Source organism: Lacerta agilis, chromosome 5 (assembly GCF_009819535.1).
Source record: "Lacerta agilis isolate rLacAgi1 chromosome 5, rLacAgi1.pri, whole genome shotgun sequence".
NCBI lineage: Eukaryota > Metazoa > Chordata > Lepidosauria > Squamata > Lacertidae > Lacerta > Lacerta agilis.
The window spans coordinates 69,162,818-69,186,563 of NC_046316.1; the positions used below are offsets into that span (position 1 = coordinate 69,162,818).

The following is a 23,746-nucleotide window of genomic DNA, read 5'->3' on the forward strand; positions in this document are numbered from 1 at the left end:
TTTATAGAGCGTGTGAGGCATAGAAAGCAATAATAGAAATTCATTCAGTAAGATATGTTCCCTGGGACAGATGGACCTGGCAGATAGAAGAATATTTGCAGTATAAGGGAATAGGATATGAAGTTATTGGAGCATTTAAAGGGTTGGTTTCTGAACAAGCAGGTTGCAGGTCCAAACATATTTGCTGGATGAAGTAGGGAAGAGAGCAGAAATAGCATCATGCTAGATAGTTACCTGGTATTTAATCAGGAATGTACTGTGGTCAACAATATCCTAGCCATGGGAGTTGAAACCTAGCCATGGTAATTGTGTGCTATGTGGGTGATATGAAAGCGATCTGCAGTTCCTGGCACATATTCTAGGGATCTGTTCTTCCTGTGTGTGTTTGCAAGGCCTTGTCATGCTGAAGTAGTACTGCACACCTGAAGTCCCAAGTGTAGTTTTGATGGAAGTTTGGTGATGGCACCAGTGACAATTTACAGTAGTTCTCTAATCCATGCTATGATAGGGTAGAAATAGGAAGCATGAGAGGTGCTTGTAAGTGTGTCAGCTAGTAGACTGGGCTGTACCTAGCAAAATAGTTGGGGAAGTGCATTCCTTGCAGCTAGGGGAAGATGTAATAACTTCATGGGAAGGGCTGACTTTAGCTGAAATGGAAAATATTTAGTTTTGAGAGCCATTAGACATTACTTGAAAAAAGTGACATCCTTAGAAGTTACACTCTGCATTGAATCTATTAAAGGTATTTCATATTGTCAGAAAAATGCAACACATGGGATTCTTGTGAAATGTGATGTAGGGGGAAGCTTGTACAGGATGTTTTGAAGTAGTCACTCAGAACTCTTTTGGATACCTTAATGGGATTGTGGGGTAATAGGATCCATTTTAGCCAGACCAAATGTGGCAAAGAAAATTTTAAACTTGAAGGCAGAAAACCTTCTGATAAATTATAAGGGGCAAGAAAATGATAATGTTATGGGGCTGACGTAGATTTTAGGGCAGCTAGGACAAACAGGATGTAGTGGTTTTCCGATGGTGGGAGGGATCGAAGTACATTCATGTAAGTCAAACGTAACCCACTTCCTTTCTCACGCCTTTATTCAGTCTTGTAGAGAATGACTTGCAGCATGCTTAGCTTCCATTTTGATGCGGAACTAGATTTCATAATGTTTCAATAGAACAGCATTGACAAGAGAGAAGCATTCTTATGTGAGGTTAAATGTGCATATTCAGCATCAGATTAACGACCCATAATTTTTTTGTAGAAAAAATATTTTCTATGAAAACTTATATTTTGAAAGATTCCATGTGTTAAAAATAGCATATGCTACTTGATTTTGTTTTGTGTTTTTTAATTAAAAAAAATCCAGTCTTATTAAACTCGTATATTATGACGCTTTCAAACAGTTGCCTTAGAAATTTTAAATTGATTTAAATTGATCTAATTATTAAAGTTCAGTACATTTGGATCTTACTAAAACCTCTGTCATCTTTACATATTGGAGGAACTTATAAATGAATGAATGAATGAATGAATGTCATTACCTGTCATTAAAAGGAACTGCCATCTTTTAATATTTCTTTCTCATTTCCTATTGCAGAAGCAAAATAATCTAAAATACATGCACCTGCACACACTTGATTAACCAGTTAATGCCATTGTTGCATTTCATTCTGCATGCTTATTTTGATAAACAGATGGAAGTATTGCAGTTCACACTTGTGAAGTACCGGTAGGTATTTGGAAATATGACACAGACATTTCAGGCATCTAAAGTACATTGGTTTATCAAGGCATCTATAATGGGCAGCTGGCCACAAGCATACTTAACATCCCAGTTCCTTAAACTTACTTTTTAATTTTACTTTTTGTCACCTGATGTAGTTATATTTAGTATTTTATAAGTGCTTTTACTAATTGATCAAAGCGCTTAACACATATTATCTGAATTCTTACAACATCTCTGTATAATATATCAGTTTTATCCCAAATTTTGGGATGAAAATGGAAATGTCTGAAGTTGAGAGAGATTAGCTTGTGTAATGTGCAATCTTATGAACACTTAAATTGAGAGTAGATCTTACTGATCTCAGTGGCAGTTGAATGCAGTGGCATATCCATAGGATGGGGCTGTGTGGCTGAACTAAGATAGGAAGCCCCTGGCTGAAAATGTGTAGTTCATTTTATCTGCCAATACATGCAGTACTTAAACAGCTGTTTGCTATGACAAATTAGCTTTGACTTAAAATGATTAAGCCTATTATCATCACATTTATTTATTTATTTAACGCATATATGCTAAAATGCCTACTTCACATACATACCCATCTTCTTTTAAGAGAAAACTAGCTGTGTTCCCCATGGGAATTTGTTTGAAAGTAGTACATGGAAAGTAGTATCTATAGCAATTAAAAGTGATAGTGATATGTTTCAAAAATTTAACAAATAAAAGAAGGGAGAGGAACAGAGGGTGGCAACACGAGATTGGCCTTTTCTGCGATGGCTTCCTGCTTGTGGAATGCTCTCCTCAGAGAGATTTGCCTGGCACCTTTATTACTTACCTTGAGGCGGTGCCAGACAAAAACTTTGGCTGATCAACATTCTGTTGTTGTTGTTCAGTTGTTCAGTCGTGTCCGACTCTTCGTGACCCTATGGACCAGAGCACGCCAGGCACCCCTATCCTCCACTGCCTCCCGCAGTTTGGCCAAACTCATGCCAGTTGCTTCGAGAACACTGTCCAACCATCTCATCCTCTGTCGTCCCCTTCTCCTTGTGCCCTCCATCTTTCCCAACATCAGGGTCTTTTCCAGTGAGTCTTCTCTTCTCATGAGGTGACCAAAGTATTGGAGCCTCAACTTCAGGATCTGCCCTTCCAGTGAGCACTCAGGGCTGATTTCTTTAAGGATGGATATGTTTGATCTTTTTGCAGTCCATGGGACTCTCAAGAGTTTCCTCCAGCACCATAATTCAAAAGCATCAATTCTTCAGCGATCAGCCTTCTTTATGGTCCAGCTCTCACTTCCATACATTACTACTGGGAAAACTATAGCTTTAACTATACGGACCTTTGTCGGCAAGGTGATGTCTCTGCTTTTTAAGATGCTGTCTAGGTTTGTCATTGCTTTCCTCCCAAGAAGCAGGCGTCTTTTAATTTTGTGACTGCTGTCACCATCTGCAGTGATCATGGAGCCCAAGAAAGTAAAATCTCTCACTGCCTCCATTCTATGATCAACATTCTATGGCCTTTTAAATGTGTTTGTGGGAGGGAGGTTATTGATTTTTGTATTTTGTGTTTTCGTTTTGTACTCTTGTGAATCCCCTGTGATCTTCAGATAAAGGGCATTATACAGTACAAGTTTAATAAGTAAATAAAAAAGGAATAAAACCTGTGGCCCTTCAGATGTTGTTGGACTCTATTCAGCCCCAGCCAGCTTAGCCAATGTTTAGGGATGATGGAAGCTCAGTTCACAGTATCTGGAGAGTCAGGTGTTTCCCATTCCTGCTCTAGAGGTTGCACCCAGTTTATGTAAGACAGTCATCAAATCTGTTAGGTTTCCCTGTTGCCCAACTTGAATTGAGAGTATGATCTCAAATACATTCAGTACTCTGTTGCAGCTGTACTTTGCAAAGGAAGTTTTTCCACCATTACTGGTTATTTCATTGAAAATGCATAAACTAGGCTTACCCAGTTTGAAAAAACAATAATATAAAATGGTTTACTGTGCCATACCAATCCTTGAAATCACTTACCAGTAGTAAATTGAAATCAGCAAACCTTTGTGTTTAGGCCAATTCTATGTTAGTTCTAGGGTTTTAACAATGAAGGAGTAGTCACTTGGAAAAGCTGATTGCTTGGAACTGGTAGGAAATTTGCAGACAAAGGTCAGTGCCATAAAGTACTAACACATTGGTGTTGAGATTTCATAAGTGTACTTACCTGAATGTACTTTATTTTGCAATATGTTGCTGTAGAAATAAGGCTCTAAAATGGGGTGAGGAGTATGGCCAGCAGAGGTGTCAACCTGAATAAATTAATTGGGGGGCCCCCTGTCCCACATAATAAGACACACCATTTGAATGGTGATGCCCATCAACTTGGAGGGCGGCACCCTTAAATATTTTATGGGGGGGGGGGTTGATGGGACCTCAGGCCCCTAGGAGTTGGCTCCTATTATGGCCAGTGAATCAAATTTGGTGGGCCTCATTTTTCCCATCCCTGCTTTAAAATGTACCGGATATGTTCGAGTTTGGACAGCTCTGTTGTTCAAACAGAATGATATCCTTAGAAGCACCATTAAGGGTAGTGATAGATTTAATTTATCTTTAAGGAAAATTGATATCCCTGACTTCTTTCCTTTCAAAATGATACTTTGTTTTATTTTATAAGGAAATTAGAACATTCTCCAGGCAAACTATCTTAGAATAAAGTTAGTCTAGTTAGTTTAAGTATTGTGTATTTTGCTTGGAGCAGGGAGGAAGTTACATTGTATTAACATTTTGGTAGCAAGTACTATGACTTTTCAATGTGATAGTAACTCAAAAGTCTGGTTTTTCACTTGATATTGTGCAGACAATTTTTTTTCAGGGTAAACATAATAACTTTATAATGGACTACTAAATACAAAATTTGTTTGTTGAAAAAATACTAGACTCTGTTTGTGTTAAGACTTGCGGCCATATTGCTTTCAGTTGCAATCATGTTTGATTTAACCAGCCATGTCAGGCTTAACTGGTTACCCAGATGGAATTCAAAGGAAAGTGCAAGTGTTGCAGGAAGTGATGTTAATAAAGCCTTCACTTTTAAGTCAGTAAGTGACCCTGTTCTTATCAGGTAATGCTATTCTAGAGGAAGTGGCTTCTGCCTTTTAAAGGACAAAGCCAAGGTCCTGGCAATGATGAAATATTGTATTCAATTTTCTTTTTTAATACTCAAACTTCCTTTTCTTTTGTGCTTCTTTTGGTCGTTTAATTCAGACAAGGATGCACTACAGTGTGTATAATATTTTGTTGCTTTCCATTCTGAATTACAACTCCATACTGTGGCTATAGACAACCTTGTAATTTTTTTCTCCATATTTGTTCAAAACTAATTTCATCTTGTCACTAGGTCAAGCCAAAAACTTAGTGCCATACTCTGGACAAAACAAGATGAGAGACTGCTTTTGTACAATCAATTTGGATCAAGAAGAGGTTTTTCGCACTCAGGTAGTAGAGAAATGTTTAAGGTAAGAGCTTTATCATAATGGCAGGCTTAGTTAGGATGAGAATATATCTTTGATTAAAATGGAATATTAACCAGTCCCTTAACTGGTCTGTAATCCTATCTCCCCCCACCCCAATTGCTTGTTCCTTTTGGGTTAGTTTCTGTTTTTTTTTTAATGTATGGGTTACAGAATGGACGCAGGTGGTGCTGTGGTCTAAACCACAGAGCCTAGGGCTTGCTGATCGGAAGGTCGGTGGTTCGAATCCCTGTGATGGGGTGAGCTCCCTTTGTTCGGTCCCTGCTGCTGCCAACCTAGCAGTTCAAAAGCACGTCAAAGTGCAAGTAGATAAATAGGTACCGCTCCAGCGGGAAGGTAAACGGCGTTTCCGTGCACTACTCTGGTTCACCAGAAGTGCCTTAGTCATGCTGGCCACATGACCCGGAAGCTGTATAGAGTGAAATGAGTGCACAACCCCAGAGTCGTCCATGACTGGACTTAACGGTCAGGGGTACCTTTACCTTTACCCTTACCCCAAAATATATTCAATATATCTCCATTTCACAGAAGGAATTACAATAAAAGTAGAAGATTGTAAAAAATCAATGTCAGTGCTGTTCACATAATTTTCTGAAGATAAACCCTTCCATGCATGAAGGTGGTAAAACTAGAATGCATTAATTCATAAAACCTTCCACAGGAAAAAAGTGCATGCAGGAGTAACACATTCCACTAAATTGTCTAGTTACAATTATCCATGTGGTCATTTCAAGAAGTTATCATGTAAACACCACAGGTTGTCACAATTAGCCCTGACTATTATTATTCATATTTTTTTCCATAATGCTAAAGAAAAAGTTTTGCAAGTTTAGTCTAGTTTGGAGCAGTGTTGCAAGTCCTTGTTCAGATGAGAAACAAAACAAAGTAATATTATGAAAACAGGCCTTAGAAGAAAGATTTGGGCTGGCGTGTTCCCCCACTCTCCGGTATGATCACAGAGGAGTTCATTGAAATAGACCCAGACACCAGCTGGATGCGGCCCACTAAGGGAGTTTTACCGGCCCACAAGCTGCCTGCCAACCGAGCCGCCCGCTCTGCAAGCCTCCTGAGCACGGCGTGGGGACTTGCCAAACGGTGCCGGAAATCGCGTCTGCACATGCGCAGATACTGAAAATCGCATCTGCACGTGTCCAATGCCAAAAATCGCATCTGCGCATGTCCGGCCCACGGACGCACTTCGTGGGCTTGATCCAGCCAATGGCTGGATAACCTTGCCGAAACCTGAAATAGACCAACTTCTAACTATACATTATTTGCCTGTTTCAGCTAGCAGTAATTAAGATTAACCATAGTTTGTGTGGAACATTGCTAGCCACAGTTAATCCAAAACAGAAAAAGAAAATTCCAGTCTCCTTGGAGTCATGGCAGAAGAGAGGGCTTGTGAGCCTGAGGGGCACCAGGCCTCATTCTTCTAACACTAAGGCATGGTTCAGCATTACATCTGAACAGTCACAATTCCACAGCATTATTAATGTTTAATTTATCAAGCTACATTAAGTCCAATCGTGGATGACTCGGGTTGCAGTGCTCATCTCGCTTTACTGGCCAAGGGAGCCGGTGTTTGTCCGCAGACAGCTTCCGGGTCATGTGGCCAGCATGACTAAGGCACTTCTGGTGAACCAGAGCAGTGCACGGAAATGCCGTTTACCTTCCTGCCAGAGCGGTACCTATTTATCTACTTGCACTTGACGTGCTTTTGAACTGCTAGGTGAGCAGGAGCTGGGACTGAACAACGGGAGCTCACCCTGTCACGGGGATTTGAACTGCCAACCTTCCGATCGGCAAGCCCTAGGCTCTGCGGTTTAACCCACAGCGCCACCCGCGTCCCAGATATTTTGTGTAGCATCTCTAAATATAAAACCTGATACAAAAGATAAAATTTGAGCTAAAATACATATGTGTATCCCTATATATGTTGTGCTACACCCATTGCAATGGTTGCCGTTCAGTTTCTGAGCTCAGTTCAACAGGCTGGTTTTCTCTAAAAGCCCTTCATTGATTATGACTGGGGTACTAGAAGGGTTATCTACCTATATGTGTGTACTTGTCTTAAGAACTTCAATTGATCTTCCTGAACCAAACCAACTCTCAGAGGGATGGCAATCCTAGTAGTGGTGCCCCATTAATGGAATGTTCTCGGAGAGGTCCGCCTGGCACGCCTACTTAATTGTCCTTTCAGTGCTAACTTCTTCTACACATATGTTTGGCAGAAGCCACTTCCAGAGAGGGGGCTTACAAGCAAACATTGCACACAGGAGGCAGAGGGTATAAAGAGGGGCTACTGAATTTAACTTTCTTGTCCTCCAGTCAGGCTCCAATCACAATGAAATTTAGTGTGACTAAGTGACAAAATAGTTACATTATCTTTTGGTTGCTTTTCTTGAGTAAAAACAACAACGAAACACTTACTGATCTGAAAACAAGATAGCTTATTATCTTTTTGTACTTCTAGAACAGGTTTGTTTGTTTTTTTGCAAGCATGCGATCATTATTCTTTGGGCATCTAATAGTAATTTATTTGTTTAGAAAAAAGAAAATTCATTAAGTTAATCTTTTTGAAGGTGCTAAGAGTTCTGATGTAAGTATCTAAGCGGTGATGTGTGTTGAAGATTTAGGCCTGGACCTAAAGTTTTGTTCTGTGGAAGGAGAATTGCACTCACATAAATGGTCCTTTATTCAAAAACCTAGAATCAGCACTTTATTAAACTTAGATCCTGTTCTTATTATGTGAGGCTTGTGGTGGCTCTCCAAGGGACTGGCCAGGATAACTTCTGCTTAGTTTCAGCATTTTTGTACACTCTGGGCCCCGAAGCCAAAGTTAAAGCAGAACATACCCTTACATTTTGAATGCATTGGCAGTAAACCTGTAAGGAAACAATTTTAAAAAGAATGATCCACAAACTGAATAAGGTAAACAAGAAAATTTCATCAGATAATGTGGCTGGTGTGAATATAAATAATAGAAAACAAAGCCTTTTGATTTCTTATGTTTACATACAATGCTAGTACCTATTGACTTCCTAAAGACATCTCACCATTTATTTATTTATCCATTCATTTATTTACTTGAAAATTTGTATCTTGCACTTCCATTGCATTCTGATTGTTCAGAGAGACTTGACAGCAAACCAGAATAAATCAGTGCTGTAGACTCTTATCCAAGCACTATTACCATATTATTTTTGGCCACTTCTGCCAAGTGTTTCCGTTTTATTTTATCGGCTCCTGAAAATTTACGTGATTAGGCGAGCATACCTATTATTATTCTTATTATTCTTATTATTTATTAGTACCATGTATTAAGTTTGTATGCTGCCCTTAATTCATAGATCTCAGGGTGGTTCACAGCATAAAAATTAAAGATTAAAAACCCCCACAAAATATGTAATAAAAACAAAAGCAAACAAATAATCCCCTTCCCTTGTGTAAACTTGTCATATATTTTAATATCTAATTGTATTTTATTAAGTGAGTTGTGTATGTGTGTATATAAACATGACTCTTGAAAATGTTTTGTGTTGTTTAGCATTTTGGGAGAAATAACCACTGTTTTGGCCTGAATATTAGCCTCACTTCCCCCCGCCCCCCAATTCCGACTGTGAAAAGTTAAAGTGCGGCTTATATTCGTGACCTTACAGTATGCAGCCAGGAGTGTGGGGCAAACAGTACCAGGAGCGCGGCAGAGCAACGCCCTCCCTGCACATAGTCCCCCCTCCCCCCCCCCAAGGCTGGGAAGAGAGAGAGCGAGGAAGGGGAAAAGTTGCCGGCAGTGCAGCGTGGCTCCCCCTGCCCAGTATGCAGCCCAGAGCAGTGAGGAATGGAGCGGCTTATATTCAGGATTTTTTTCTTTTTTTCTCTCTCCCCCCCCCTTCCAATTTTAAAGGTGCGGCTTATATTCGGGCCAATACGGTAATTCCTTGTAAGAGGCTTATGTTCAAGAGGAGAATCCAGTTATAAAAGTTACATAAAATAGGATTCTACAGCAAGTTACAAAGGTGGTGAAACATTGTAAAATATTCAGTTACTTTGCTAAGAACCTGTTTGACTTCTTTCCCCAGCCCATTTTTTGGAGAAGAGTTCTACTTTGAAGTACCAAGGACATTCCAGTGTTTATCATTTTATATTTATGAGAAAAGTGTTTTACAGAGGGATTTGCGTATAGGTAAGTATAGAATCATAGAATTGTTGGGTTGAAAGGGACCACAAGGGTCATCTAGGCCAACCCCCTGCAGTGCAGAAATCTTTTGCCCAACATAGGGCTTGAACCCACGATACTGAGATTAAGCATCTCATATTCTGCTGACTAAGCTATAAATTGAAGTTAGGATGGTAGCCACCTAAGTCATAATCTGTGTAGACCCACTGAAATTGGTTTGTCATGTCAACTCATTTCAGTGGGTCTACTTAGAGTTTGATTTAGTTCTATATGCCTCTTAATGTTCAGGGGTGGGTTTGTTTTATTAAAGGTAAAACTGTAGACAGGTATCTTATTATTTTCAAATGTATGTGTTTATTTATATGGATTGTATCCAACGATGGCATTAGGCAAACATGTTCACATAAAGTAGGGCATCCAGTTTTCACTGATCCTCCTACCTAATGCAGTCTGCTGCATCATATCCTTTATTCTGGAGACCCCTCCAACCCTTGGGAGAAGTTGTACATTGTATAAGAGAATTAGTGAAAATCAGGGGTCTAGCTTTGCACTTGCCTTATGCCACCATTAATTGTAATTCAACACTTTACAGTGGAACCTCAGTTGTTGAATGTAATCCGTTCAGGAAGATCGTTAGACTTCTGAGGCATGTTTGAAAACGGAAGCTGAGACGTTCGAAAACTGAGGTTCCACTGTATTACATAGTGTCTCTGGTGGTTTTCTCTCTAAGTGATTGAGCAGACCAGTGCCCACCCAGTAGCCATCAATCTTGCCACAACATGTGTTCCTAGTTGACCTACAGTCCCCACAGACAGGCATTTTATTTTAAAACGTTTTTCATTTAGTTTCAAACAGTGCCAATAAATACTCCCATCCCCAACACCTGCTGCTACTGGACTGCTTTGCTTAGGACACACTGTATGATGATTATTTTAAAATCGTCTCTAGAGCTATGTTAGATGCTAAAATTAAAAATAGCTTTTCTACCCAAAAAACACTGAATAACATGTACAGTCAAATAGGTAATTTTATTTTCTTCTCTTTAGGCAAAGTAGCTATCAAAAAAGAAGATCTGAGCAAATACTCTGGCAAGGAAACATGGTTTATGCTTCAGCCTGTTGATTCTAATTCAGAGGTTCAGGTAAAATTGAATAGATGTGAAAGTTAATGTTGTATTCTATCAGTGAAAGTCTTCCTTCCCCACCCCCATGTTTATTTGTAATTTTACTTAAGATTCCCCATGCTGCATGAAATGAATGCAGTTTTTGTGCTGCATTGTTCCTAGTCCATCAGAAAAACGGCCTGTCTGCAATGTGTCCACAAAATCAGTCTTAAAAACTAGCATGGTACAATTGAAAACTGGACATGTATATCTTTAATTTCTTGTGTGCCAGTTTAAAATATTTCAGTTTAGATTTCATTTTCCTTCTCTTAGGGCACTGAATGTAAATTACCGTATTTTACACTCCATAAGACGCACTTTTTCCCTCCTAAAAAGGAAGGGGGGAATTCCTGTGCGCCTTATGGAGCAAAGGCTTTGCTCCCGCGGCCTCCCCCCACCCACCCCCGCCACGTTCGGCTGGAGGTGGGGGGAGGCAGCGGTGATGTTGCTGGATCGTGTCAGCACCTCTGTTCACCGAAAGAAGCTTCTTTTGGCGAACAGAGGTGCTGGGCATGATCCAGCAACATCTCAGCTGCCTCCTCCCGCCGAATGCGGCGGGGGGAGGCCGCGGGAGCGAAGCCTTCGTTCCATAAGGCGCACGATCCAGCAACATCTCCGCTGCCACCTCCCGCCGAACGCGGCGGGGGATGGGGGGGAGGCAGCGGGAAGTGAAGGGGATGTTGCTGGATCGTGCTGGCAGCTCCATGAACGGATGCTTGCTTTTGGGAACGGTGGGCGGGAGGGAGGTTGGTGGAGGATTTCCTCCACCACCCCACGTGCTGCCCGCCGATCCCAAAAGCCTGCTTTTGGGATTGGTGCAAGGCATGGGGTGGTGGAGAAAACAGTGGGGATGCTGCTGCATTCTCCACCACCCCGCGCGCCGATGCCAAAAGCAGCCTCATCCCCGCTTGCATTAAAGGGACATGGGGACGAGGGGAGGAACGGTGCGTTCTCCCCTCGTCCCCATGTCCCTTTAAAGCAAGCGGGGATGAGCTGCTGTGAATGGAGAAGGTGCTCCCCCTCCAGTGCCCCCCTCCCTGCCTTTTAGAGGAGGAAAACCTGGTTTTTCCCCTTTAAAAAACAGGTGCGTCTTGTGGTCCAGAGCGCCTTATGGACCGAAAAATACCCTATAAAAATTTTCAAACTACAGCAAATGTATGTATAGTTTAAAACTATGCTCCATATTGTAAGACATTCTGGATTTCTTCTGTGATTACAGAGTGGAGAGGGAAGTTATATAGGAAGCCTGTGTGTGCCTCCTATTCCCTGGAACGGTGTGATTCACTAACTGTAGGCACCAAAGTTGAGTGGGGGTAATAGGGCTCGGCTATGTCCTGTGTGGATCCCTCAGTTACACTTTGTGTTGCTGAAATTCATTTCTATTTTTCTGTACTCTTCCCAGAGAAGGCTACGATACTTTACAGTCAGCGGGATGGGTGAAGATGTGAAGGCTCAGGAGAAAAATGATTTGGGGGGGAGGGTACTGTTTCTGATTTTTTTTCTTTTCATGGACCTTCACATCTTGGGAGTGGGCACACATTTCAGTCCCTTTTCATAGTATAGTTGAAAAAGAAAATTCTAACTTATCAATTATGAAACAGTTTATAATTCTCTTTTGCAAGTGTTGATTGTTTTCCTGTGTGTGGTAATGTATCTGTATATTTTCTTTCTCTTTATCTGTGGTTGCTCTAATTCCAACTTAATTGTTTTAGAAATAGCATATACAGCTTTTCTTGATTAAACAGCAGTTTTAGTTGTCCTGAAACTAGTTTAGGTATATGTGAATCATGCAGTAATGTGTATGATAACAATGGCAAATGTGCAGCTGAATGTTGGAAGTTCCAAGTAAATATTTTGGGCTTGGTTACAGGCAAAGCAAACTACATGGCATTGTGACATGGGTGTAATGCTAGAGGAAATGTCCCTGCTAGATTAACCTCTAATAATAGACATTGCTCACCATTCCTGAGACATGCTGGGGTTTGCCTCAGTCTATATGTGCATTACAACATCTAAAGCAATATTTTGGTGATAATTAGATTGATAGAGGAGTCATGGAGGTTTGTTTGGAAAAATGGTATAGTAACTGTATACAATATGAACCTGGGATAGTACTGACACTAATCCAGATAATGTATTCATTGTTTTGTTTTTTTCTGGACCTTCACTATACATGTTTATTCTTTCCCTTGAATCTTTCTTTTTAAAAAGAGTAGAAATTTGCTTGCACCAAATCATTTAATTATGCAGTGGCCCCACAGAATACATGTTGTCTGGCGTATTACTCCTGTGTCAGTACAGCTGTGTAAACATGGGCAGTGAAGCAGCTATATATTTTTTAAGCTTGAGTATCAACCCAGTTTGGTAGAAAAAAGTGTGATCCACCAAGCTATGCCTTTACAAGGCATGTTGACTTGACAAAGTTAAGCATGTGCTTAATTTTGACTGAATTGTGTGCCATTTTATTGTTGCAAGGAAGATTCCCCTATGTATTATGCTTGTCATTGTGTTTTGCTTTCAGGGGAACTGCTTCAGACAACTGTCACTTGATAGCCTAAGCACTTTAGAAAGAATCTTTAGTACACTAATAGCAGTTAATTATAGAGGTGCTCAGTGTCTGAGTCCGGAAGTGTTCTGTCAGTGACTTTTTTATTGCTTCCAAAATAACAAGCCTACCTTGTTTAGGGTGTGTTCATATAGGAACAAAGTACTACTAGAAGTTCATTTTCAAGGTGGAGTGTCTCTCTCTCTCTCTCTCTCTCTCTCTCTGTGTGTGTGTGTGTGCGTGTGCACACACACACACAATGCCATTTTTAAAGATGATATTATGAATATTGCATTATAGCCTAGTCTTCTTTACCTGAAGCTATTCTGAAGTGATTAAGATTTGGATCTCTACAAAATGTAGAACAGGTGTGGGGAACTTTGGCCCTTCAGATGTTGCTGAGCTGCAACTCCCATTATCAGTAGTCATTTACCATGCTTGCAGGGGCTGATTGGTGCTGTAGTTTAGCAACATCTGGAGGGTCAAAGGTTCCCCTCACCTGATGTAGATGATCAGGTCCTCGTTGAAGATTTTATAAGAGCTCTTCATTTAAAAATAGTTATAATTTTCATTAAAAAAAAACACCAAGTGCTGTCATATTCAAGGAATCATAACTCTTAAAATTCATATAATGTAATTATCTTATAATGGAAAAACTGAGTAGGAAAAATTATTTACAAGTAATACCAAAATAGTATTCTAAGTTGATAACAATTTTCTGCATTAAAAAATATAAAATACAGTGTCTAATACTTGTCTGACACCTACTCACATACAGCTTATTCAGTCAATCACATATTTCATGCTAGTGATGCTAAAGAGCCTGTCAGCTCTTGTCTTGCTCTTATTAAGCAGGTGCTAGGCTATTTCATAAATTCAACACACAAGCTCTTGCAACTGAAACTTCTTCTTTTTAATTGACAGGGAAAAGTTCACCTCGAATTAAAACTGAATGAGTTGATTACAGATAATGGATCAGTCTGCCAGCAGCTAGTAGTACAGTAAGAACATTTATCAATTCTTATTATTGTTTTACTTGCTAATGAACATTAACAGGGTAATTCAAATCAGCTTTCAGTATTATAAAGCACATGAAAACACAATTTAAAAATAGAAGCTTAAAGGTTTAAGTACAGCAAACTTAGCCAAATGCAAGTTGAACAGATGTGTTTTCAAAGATTCCACTTCAGCCTAAAATGAACTGCCTGCCTTCCTGCTGAAGATAAAACCACCACCAAGTACTGGACATGTGGAAAAGACTCTTGTAGACCTTCCCCCTCTACTGCTTACATCAGTGGAAGATGTTCCAAGGTTCAAAGCAGGTCTGCAAGGATGTTGGCTTGTTGTGGGACTTCCAAAGGCCATTTCATACAGTGACGGATATAGATATATCTTTAATAGTACAATTGAAAGCTGACATGGTAATGAAGGGAAAAGGAAATACAACTATTCTACCACTAAGTTTCTCAAATTAAAAATATGATTAACTTTCAACAACACACCCTGAATTACAGTTGCTAATAAATAACTTTTTCTTTGACACACTATTTCCCCCTTGATAGTTATAACTAATCAGTTTTACGCATGTGCTATATTCCAAGTTTTGTTCTGGCAGTTGTTAATAACCAGTTTTCTGAGCCAATTTCTGACTTTCACTAGTATTGTTCTAGGAGCAGTCAGAAACACTAGGCTGCTAATGTGTAACAGTAGTGAATCTACTTAGGAGAATAAAAGACAAGGCACATTCTGACGCCCAAAAGTTCTCTTTTCTCTAGTATACCATCTCCAAAGTCTCCCTTTTAATAGACAAAACCAGTTTAACTGGAAGAGGAAGGGATCAAACATGCTTTGGATGTGAGCCAAAACGCTGTTGGCTAGCTTGCCGGGGGAAGGGGGGGAAAGGCTTCCACAAACATTAGGAGATGACCATTCAAAGAGACAATGTAATTAAGCTTTGTGAAGTGCTGAGCAGTCATAGCTGGTTTCGCAAGATTTCAGACATTCTCTTCTGTATTCACAGGTCACACACAGGAAGGAGGCAACACCTCTTGTAGAATCCAAGAATTAATTAGCATGTTTAACTTAGTATAAAAGTGGTGAGGAAACGACTGATCTTAGACAAATAGATGGTTTCCTGGACAGTACCTAGACCTCCAATGTGGAGTTAATTGACTAAACTTTAAACATGCAGTTGAATTCTGCAGAATAACAGGATCCCACTCCCTTTTTCCTTGTCTTAATGAAGGTAGCCACAAGAGTGATCAAGGCCAATTCAGTCCCAAAACTAGGTCTTAACCCAGAGTCTAGATAATCAGTATCTCCCAAGATTGCCTGAAGTTGAACCAACAGTATCTTCTTGAACACCTTATTAAAAGAGAAATTCATGACCAGGCAGTAGTGGTCATACATGGTCAGTGTGTCTTTATCCATTAGATTTGAAACTGCAACTGAATTAATTTGCATTTTTAAAATTCTAGCTTGAAGGAATGTCATGGACTTCCTCTTATTAATGGACAAAATTGTGATCCTTATGCTACAGTGTCTGTTGTGGGTCCTTCAAGGTAATACTTTTAACATACGTTCACACTGTCTTAAATAAAATAGGAAAATTAGACAAATTTAGTGATGTTGAAAAGGTAATGAATTGTTGCACCAATTTTCAGTTGATTAATGTAGAGAAGCCTAATGTTGTTAACACAATTGTGGAGAATTTAATCAATTTCTTGACAACTTTTGACAAAGTAATTATGTTTGCCAAAGGACTTCCATTTGTGCAATAGGACTTCTCTCCCAGGGTGTGTCCCCCACCCCAGTCTGTTCTGGGAAAATAACTGAGGATATCAGTAGTGTGTGGAAAGACATTGTCTGGGTGCCAGGTCCACCTGTAGATAAGACAGCTGGTCTAATTACAGAGAAGCAACAGTAAGGTAGACCTGCAGTACAAATTTCTCAGGCCAGATCCACCCTCTCCACCAGAAATGGCCACCACTCCGTGACCAGATCTTTCAGAAATGGCAGGCATATTATCTGGTACTAGATACATACGTTTCTTATTTATTTGGAATATATACTCCTCCCACATGTATGTACACCTATGTGTAACACTCATATTGACTTCAGTAGGGCTACACAAATCAAGTAATTAGTAATACATCCAGTTTACAAAGAATGCCTTTCCTGTTTGAAGATAGGCCTTTCATAAACATAGTTTAACTGCATGGTTCATTCATATCAATACCATGTTTTTATAATTGTATGTTTTTAAGTTCTGTATGGTAAAACTGTACCATATTGGAATAGGAATGACCAAAAGAAGACAAAAGTAAAGAAGAAAACAAGCAATCCACAATTTAATGAAACATTTTATTTTGAGGTAAGTAATCTATCAAAATACGGTTTTGGTGTGTTGTCTGTGCATTTATGCTATCTTCTCCTTTGTTAGCTGACTTAATATGTGAGGTCACCAGAGATATAGGCAGAGTTTTAGTCAAAGGGTCAGATTTTAAACAAAATAAAATACAGTGGTACCTCAGGTTACAGGCGCTTCAGGTTACAGACTCCGATAACCCAGAAATAGTACCTTGGGTTAAGAACTTTGCTTCAGGATGAGAACAGAAATTGCGCAGTGGCAGCAGGAGGCCCCAGAAGCTAAAGTGGTATCTCAGGTTAAGAACAGACCTCCAGATCGAATTAAGTTCGTAACCAGAGGTACCACTGCAATAGAGAATGAAAACATAAATCAGAACTATTCATGGCTAACATAGTAGTCTTTTTTGCACATCCTACTAAGCCAAACTATGGCTTGGTGCAAATGCATAGACTCTGGGAATAGCTCTCTCCAGACTAACCCTGAGCTGTGCAAGCTAGGTTTGTCCTGCGCTGTGCAGATTGTCGGGGTGTGTGAAACTGCAAGCCCAGGTTCGACTTTGTCAAACTATGGCTTAATAGCATGCAGGAACAGAGCAACTGGGGAGTAGAAAAGTGGCTGCAATCTCCTCTCTGGGAACACATTTGCATTCAACAATGGTTTTGCTTAGCAGGAAGTACAGACTGGGCTAATGAATTTTAACAACATTAGCAGATGAGGAGAATGATAAAGGATGGGGAAGCTTGGAAGAAAAGATATATAGTCTAGTCTTAGACATACTGAGTTTGAGAAAGTGATAGAAAATATCCAGATACATATATTGAATAAGTAGGCAAAGATGGATTAGACAGGGTGGGAGACATAGAAGTACTGCTGGACGTCAACAGCATATAGGTGGTTCTGAAAACCATGAAGTTTGAGGTCTCTTAAGAAGAAGGAACTTCTGGGGACCAAGAGCAGCATGCTGAAGCCTTACCCACCCCCACCCAAAAGAAAGAAGGAAATGAGGAGGCATTTTCCAGTGGAAATGTTGAGCATGTGATTTGACAGATAATGAAGATCAATCAGAGAAAACCTGTGGCGGAGGATTTCAAGGAAGAAAAGTTAGTTGTATAAAAGGTAGCAGGCTATGAAGGACACAGGCAGAGGTCTTTGGATTGGTCTGAGTTTAGTAAGAGCATTCAATGTAGACCAGAAGAAAATTGCTAGGAAGTCAAGAACAGTGAGAATGAACAGTAAGCTTCAGGAGCTTGGAGACAAATATGTGGAATGTAAGTTGCGCACAAATCTTAGGTAGCCATTTTTGAGACTATTTCAAATAAGTGTAGCTCAAAGGATGGTTTGAATTTTCCTGCTATGAGCTCATACAGCTCAAAATACAAGCTGCTTCATCTTTTTGTAATAAAGCTTCATTTCTTCCCAGTCGCTGATCAGTTTTTTGCTTCAAAAATCTTGGGCACAGTATTTGTTCATACATGTTCTCCATTATGATTTCTGCTGTATGTGGCTAGAAATGCAGTCTTTGCTTTACATATCAATGGCTTGAATGCAAGGCTGCTTCACAGCCTAACTCTGTGGTTTGGCTTTCTCCTGAATGCTTCTGTTAATGGTTGTAACTTAGTGAAGCACATTTTACAAGGTTAAAAAAAATCTGATCACCTGCCAAATCTAATTTAGCAGCAAGTGTTGCAAAGCTACATATTCAAAATGATTTGTTTTTTTTAAAAAATAGTTTATAGTTATGTAAATGTTGAATTATAGATTAAATCTAGTATATGGTGTTAAAATTTAATTCTGATATTCAGTTCTGAAAATATCCACAAATTATGGTAAGTCTATAAGGTCATCAACTTAATCCTTCTGCAGAATAGAAAGCAGAAAATCATTGTTGCTGTGGTTGTGAATTATACTTGGCTGATAACTGTACAATATTGACACTATTGTGTTTATGAAATAATCTGCAGCTTGTAAAATATCCAGGAATGGCTTGTAACATTCCTCTTGCTCACATGGTCAGCTGTGGTATGCATGTCTGTAATTTTCGTCTACCACACTTGACATTTCTTCTTATGGGAGGAGCCCTGGAAATTGGTGGCGGAGAGGAGGAGAAAAGGAAGATGGAACAGAGTTTTCTCCGTGCTCGCTTTGGCAGCACATATACTAAAATTGGAATGATACAGAGAAGATTAGCATGGAACAGAGTTTTCTCCCCTTTTCCTTCCCATCAGTTCTCAAATTCCAGCTGCTAACTAGCCATTTGGGCCCTCCGTCCCCAAAGCTAAAACAGTTTGGTTAGAAGATCAGTTTGTGACTATTTGTGACATGGGTTGTTTGGGAGGAAAAGGAAGGAGTTAGCTTTCTTTCACCTTCAAAGCTTCTGTTGAGTGGTGGCACTAGCTCCACAACAAGCCCCCCTTTCTTCAGAGCTAATGCCTGGAAGTTATCCATTGTTGTATGCACCACATATTGCTAGAGTTGGGTTTTGGTGGGTGCAGGAGGCAGTGCAGTGATCATTCCCACCCATATTTTAAATTCTCAGCATGTCAGCACATGCATAAGGTTGTATCCAGTGTTAGCCCTGGACTCATTGAAATGAATGAATATGACTAACTTAGGTCCATTAATTTTAGCGGGTCTTACTTAGTTGGCTACAGCCCATAAATTATGTAGACCTACGAAGGAAATTATGATTTATTTCTCTGACCCGGTGACAGAGGAAGATGAAAGTGGCATGCATTCCAGATTCTGGGGACCTTAATCACTCGAAGATTCAGGAACTCTCCAGCCTTAGCATTTCTAGTGGATCAGTTTGCGAACTAGCTATTCTCATCCTGTTGAAAAGTGGTAACTATGGCAACATACAATGTAACTCTTTGCTTTTCTGCTTTCATGCTTCTTCAGTTTGATGTCTTTGCAGTTATTCTGCCATTTAGAATTCTGTGCAAGGGGAGAAAAAGTTCTCTTACCTTTGGAGTGCAAAGTAAACACCCTTAGGCATCAAGACTATGGGGCAGCCTTCAAAACAGTATTGCTTATGGTAATTTATATGGTAGCTGATGGAAGGATGTGATCCTTTACTACCTGCTCGACCTTTAGTTTAATCCTTAGTGCCTTATTTCGCTGGATCCAAATTGCAGATAAGGGCAATTACAATTATAACCCTCTAAATATATTAAGAGTTTCCTCACTCAGTTTTGGGATATATTAGAATAAATTTGATTCTTTTTGTAGTAAATGTGTGGTATTGGTAGACTTCAAAATGCAAAAGGAGAAATAATTTACTTGAGTTTTACTTGCAGGTAACAAGGTCCAGTAGTTACACCAAAAAATCACAGTTTCAGGTGGAAGAAGAAGATATTGAGAAGCTGGAAGTCAGGTATGTTAAAACCAATTATTCATTTTTATACAAAACTGTCAATGGTTTTTATGATGGAGATAAAAACATTACTCAAGGACTACAGAAAGCTGCCCAGATAAATAATATCCAACTTTGGGTGGAGGCAGGGTGGGTGTAAGTCTAAAACAGCCTTAGAGAGCTTATGGTAATAACTTTCATAACTTGAACAGTTAATTTAGCAGAACATCTGGCCACCTGTTTTATATAGCAATTGTAGTGTATTCAGTATTACTTGACTAAAACAAGTCTTTATTTCTTAGTATGCTGTAGCTGGCATTGGGCTCCCCTGCTCTCTCTGCTATGGGAAAAAGTTATCTCTCAGCTCAGTGCTTTCCCCCTGGTTGGGAGGGGAGCAGGAAGGGAGTGGGAAAACCTGAGTCCCTATCCTCATCTTGACTCCACTTGAAACACAAGGAGAAAGAATTATTATCTGAAAAGCTGAGGATAGGAATAGTTTATTTCTTAACTTGCTTGAACTATGTAGGTAGGGTAATTTGGAACATCTGAGTGAAAAACACAATAGGCAACTCATTTAGGGAGGCAAGGGAACATCAATCATACCACAACACAATGGATTTTATTTCTTTTCTTCTTAATATATGTGCTGTCTTAACAGAAATGTCAGTGAGGTAAGACTCAACAACCCACATAGAGTGCATGCCTTTGGGAGTCTTACAGCTTTTTAGGTTGTAAGACCTTGGACTAAAAAATAAAAATCAATGCATGTGTCATTGAAGTGTTACAGTTTAGTCAGAAAGAGCAAAAAATAGGAATATTAATAAATGCAAACAACTGCAAATGCTTGAGAAGAAAATGGTAATGTCACTTTTTTTTTAGTGCCTCAATTCATCCAATATTGCTTTTATCTTATTGATAAAGACACACTTTTAACCAATATGCTGACATGGTTGCCTTTTATAGAAATAGGACACTTTTTTGTCTCTTTAACTTAAACTATTGCGTGTGAGGTTATAAACTTGTTTGTGTGCATGCTGAATTGGTGTGGTTCTCTATGTGATGATAATGACTCTTACCGTTATATGAAAAACCGTTTCGTTATGACACGAAATGCTTAAATATTATTTAACTTTCAGGATTGATTTATGGAACAATGGTAACTTGGTACAAGACCTTTTCCTAGGAGAAATCAAGATTCCTGTCAAGGTGTTAGGAAGTGATTCCTTCCAAGCATGGTAAGAAAACTAGGCAAAAGGCAGCTTGTGACATAGTTAAAACCAAAGGATAGGTTTTGCTATCTTTATGACTATGAAAGTGTTTGTAACTGGAAACAAACAGTTGTGCTACCAGTTGTTTCCTGCAGAATCGTACTTGACATTATTCTTCTAGGCAATGCACTGCCTCACAGCATTCTACTAGGCCAAATTTAAATTTCACTATTGGTATAGAAGCCCCTGTACAGCTTGGGATCAGTTTACCTGAGAGACCACCTCTCTCTCTGTCTCCCTGCCTGATCACTAGGGTCTTCTGATGAGGCCCTGTGGGTGATTCCACAAATCTCTGTAGTCCAACAAGATTTTTAACATGGTAGTGCCAGCTTTTGGATAGCCCATCTCCTGGGCATAAGGGATGCACCTACCATCTTGGGTTTTGACAAATGTAGAAAATTTTGCTCATCACTCAGGCCTTCTCAGATTTTTTTCCTTATCCATTGCTAGCATTGTGATCATCTGAATATTGTTTTTATGTTATGTATTTCCTTTTTCTGCACACACTTTTGATGGCAGGCTGTTTAAAAAACATGCAAGTAAATAAATGCTAGTTAAGCATATATATTTCAAATATATTAATACATTTATATCTTGACTTGCTTACATCAAGCACAAACTCCACATCTAAAAGTGGTTACGCTTAAAATAATAGTTGATGCAAGTAAATGCTTGGTGTACTTCAGTATTAATTAGAAAAGTCAAAAATTTATCTTAATAAGCAAATTCAAGTTAGCTAAAATAAAAGGAAAGAAGGAAAGGGCAATGTTATTGTTGCTTCTTTATTCTAGACCTAACATTACTTGGTGAACTATAAATAAAACGCAAAATGAATCTCTGTCACTTGGATGTTCTTTTTTAAGGTACCTTCTACAGCCAAGAGACAATGGAAATAAGTCATCCAAAACTGATGATCATGGATCACTTAGACTGAATATATGTTATGCTGAAGACTATGTGCTTCCATCACAGTACTATGCTTCCCTCAGAAACTTGCTGCTAAAGTCATCAGAAGTTGAGGTAACCTGCTTTGGGGACTGTCTAACCATTTAAGAGCAAGTTATACCATATCATATTTGCCTCTTGGCTGGTGTCACAATTCTACCTTGCATGGCTTTAAAAGGATACCCAGATTTGTCACTGCAGTCATGATTATATATATAAAATAATGCTGTTACTTATAAGTACTTATAATTCTTTTACTTATACTAGTATGTGTAGTTATAGGTAACACTGTTACTTTTTGAAAATAGTTAAATGCTCTTGTAGAGGTACGCTGTACAACCATGAGAGTATTTAACTGTTTTTAAAAAAAAAAAAAAAAAAAAACCACTCCCTGTATCATGAAAAGGTGGCATTTCAAAAGCTATTTGATGTGGCTGGCTTGAGAGTTGCAGTTCAAAGAAAATGTTCTAGGCATGCATAATCCAGGACGAATTTAGAACATTATACTTCTACATTTTGGAGTTGATTCAAATTCTGGTGGTTCTGTTGTCTTTCCATTTGGTATAACTGGTACTTAATTCAGTTATATTTCCCCCTTTTTATAGCCTATTTCTGCTTCTTCTGCTTACATTTTGGCTGAAGTATGTCGAGATAAATATGATGCCATTTTGCCTCTTGTAAGGTTGTTGCTACATCATCATAAACTAGTACAATTTATCACTGCAGTGGCAGAGTTAGAATTGACGGATACCCAGTAAGTATTTCATTTCCCCTCTTTTCTCCCTCCTCCCAGTATTGGTGTCCATGACAAGTGCATATTTCTGTAATTTTAAGATGTTCTAAACTGTTTTAAATATTGTGTTTTAATTGTTGTAACCTGCCCCTGGGACCTTGGGTGAAGGGCAGGTATAAATTGTAATAATAGTAAGTGTGTAAAACTTGTAAAATTTGTTGCTTCAAACTACCTTAGCAAAAGGTATCAAACAAGTTGCTTGATGGTAATGCAAAATGCATGCTTGTCAGAGGTCCACAAATGAACCTGCCTCTGCTATACATTGGTCCCCAATATCCCAAGAAATTTTGTAAACCACTTGAGGTTTTCTATATTCTATAATCAAGTAGTATAAATAAGTAAATTTAAATAAGAACTACAGTAGAACTAAACTGAACTAAAATTCTGGCAAGGTCCATTGATCTCCTGAACCTGAGGAAGGGTAGGGAGTGTCTGCTGGACACTGTTCCCCCTCAGTACCCTGTCAGTGTGGAGCACTTGGGAGACTTCTCTAAAGATCAGTATGGCCTCAAAAACAATACATCACCCCTCTCCTGGTCTCAGGGTGAGCACAGATTTTACTGGTTACTAAGGTTAACCATAGTTTGTGGACCTCTTATAATGGAACTCAAGTGGCAGACTAAACTTAGGTGTGTGTCTATGATCCCATTACTGTGGATAACTTGCTGAACCTTCATTATTAGTTGGCTATATTGCTAGTTCTGCTTTGACTCTTTTTGAATAAATATCTAATGATACAGCACAACATTCTACTTGTAGGTAGAACCAGAAGAAAGGACAGTTCGTCCTTTTGTCAAATAGGGATGTAGTTGTGTAAAGGAATTTACATTTTCAGATGTGTTTTTGAAGATAGGTTTAGGGATGTTTAGTTGACAGTTCACTACCAATACAGT

General features: G+C 39.2%; 1 protein-coding gene and 1 pseudogene across 2 annotated transcripts in view; both read left to right on the forward strand.

The window, feature by feature from the left end:
• Nucleotides 1–23,746, forward strand: part of RASA2 (RAS p21 protein activator 2) — a 42,183-nt gene that overhangs the window by 1,482 nt on the left and 16,955 nt on the right. Inside the window, exons 2-11 of one of the 2 annotated variants that reach the window (XM_033150363.1) lie at nt 5,109–5,226; nt 9,321–9,424; nt 10,465–10,559; nt 14,050–14,126; nt 15,603–15,686; nt 16,426–16,498; nt 19,792–19,868; nt 20,984–21,082; nt 21,979–22,135; nt 22,666–22,814. In XM_033150363.1, coding sequence (XP_033006254.1) covers nt 5,109–5,226; nt 9,321–9,424; nt 10,465–10,559; nt 14,050–14,126; nt 15,603–15,686; nt 16,426–16,498; nt 19,792–19,868; nt 20,984–21,082; nt 21,979–22,135; nt 22,666–22,814 — 1,033 coding nt within the window. The remainder of the gene's footprint in view (nt 1–5,108; nt 5,227–9,320; nt 9,425–10,464; nt 10,560–14,049; nt 14,127–15,602; nt 15,687–16,425; nt 16,499–19,791; nt 19,869–20,983; nt 21,083–21,978; nt 22,136–22,665; nt 22,815–23,746) is intronic. The other variant, XM_033150362.1, reaches the window with a different exon arrangement.
• LOC117047643 lies at nt 18,629–18,687 on the forward strand (annotated as a pseudogene).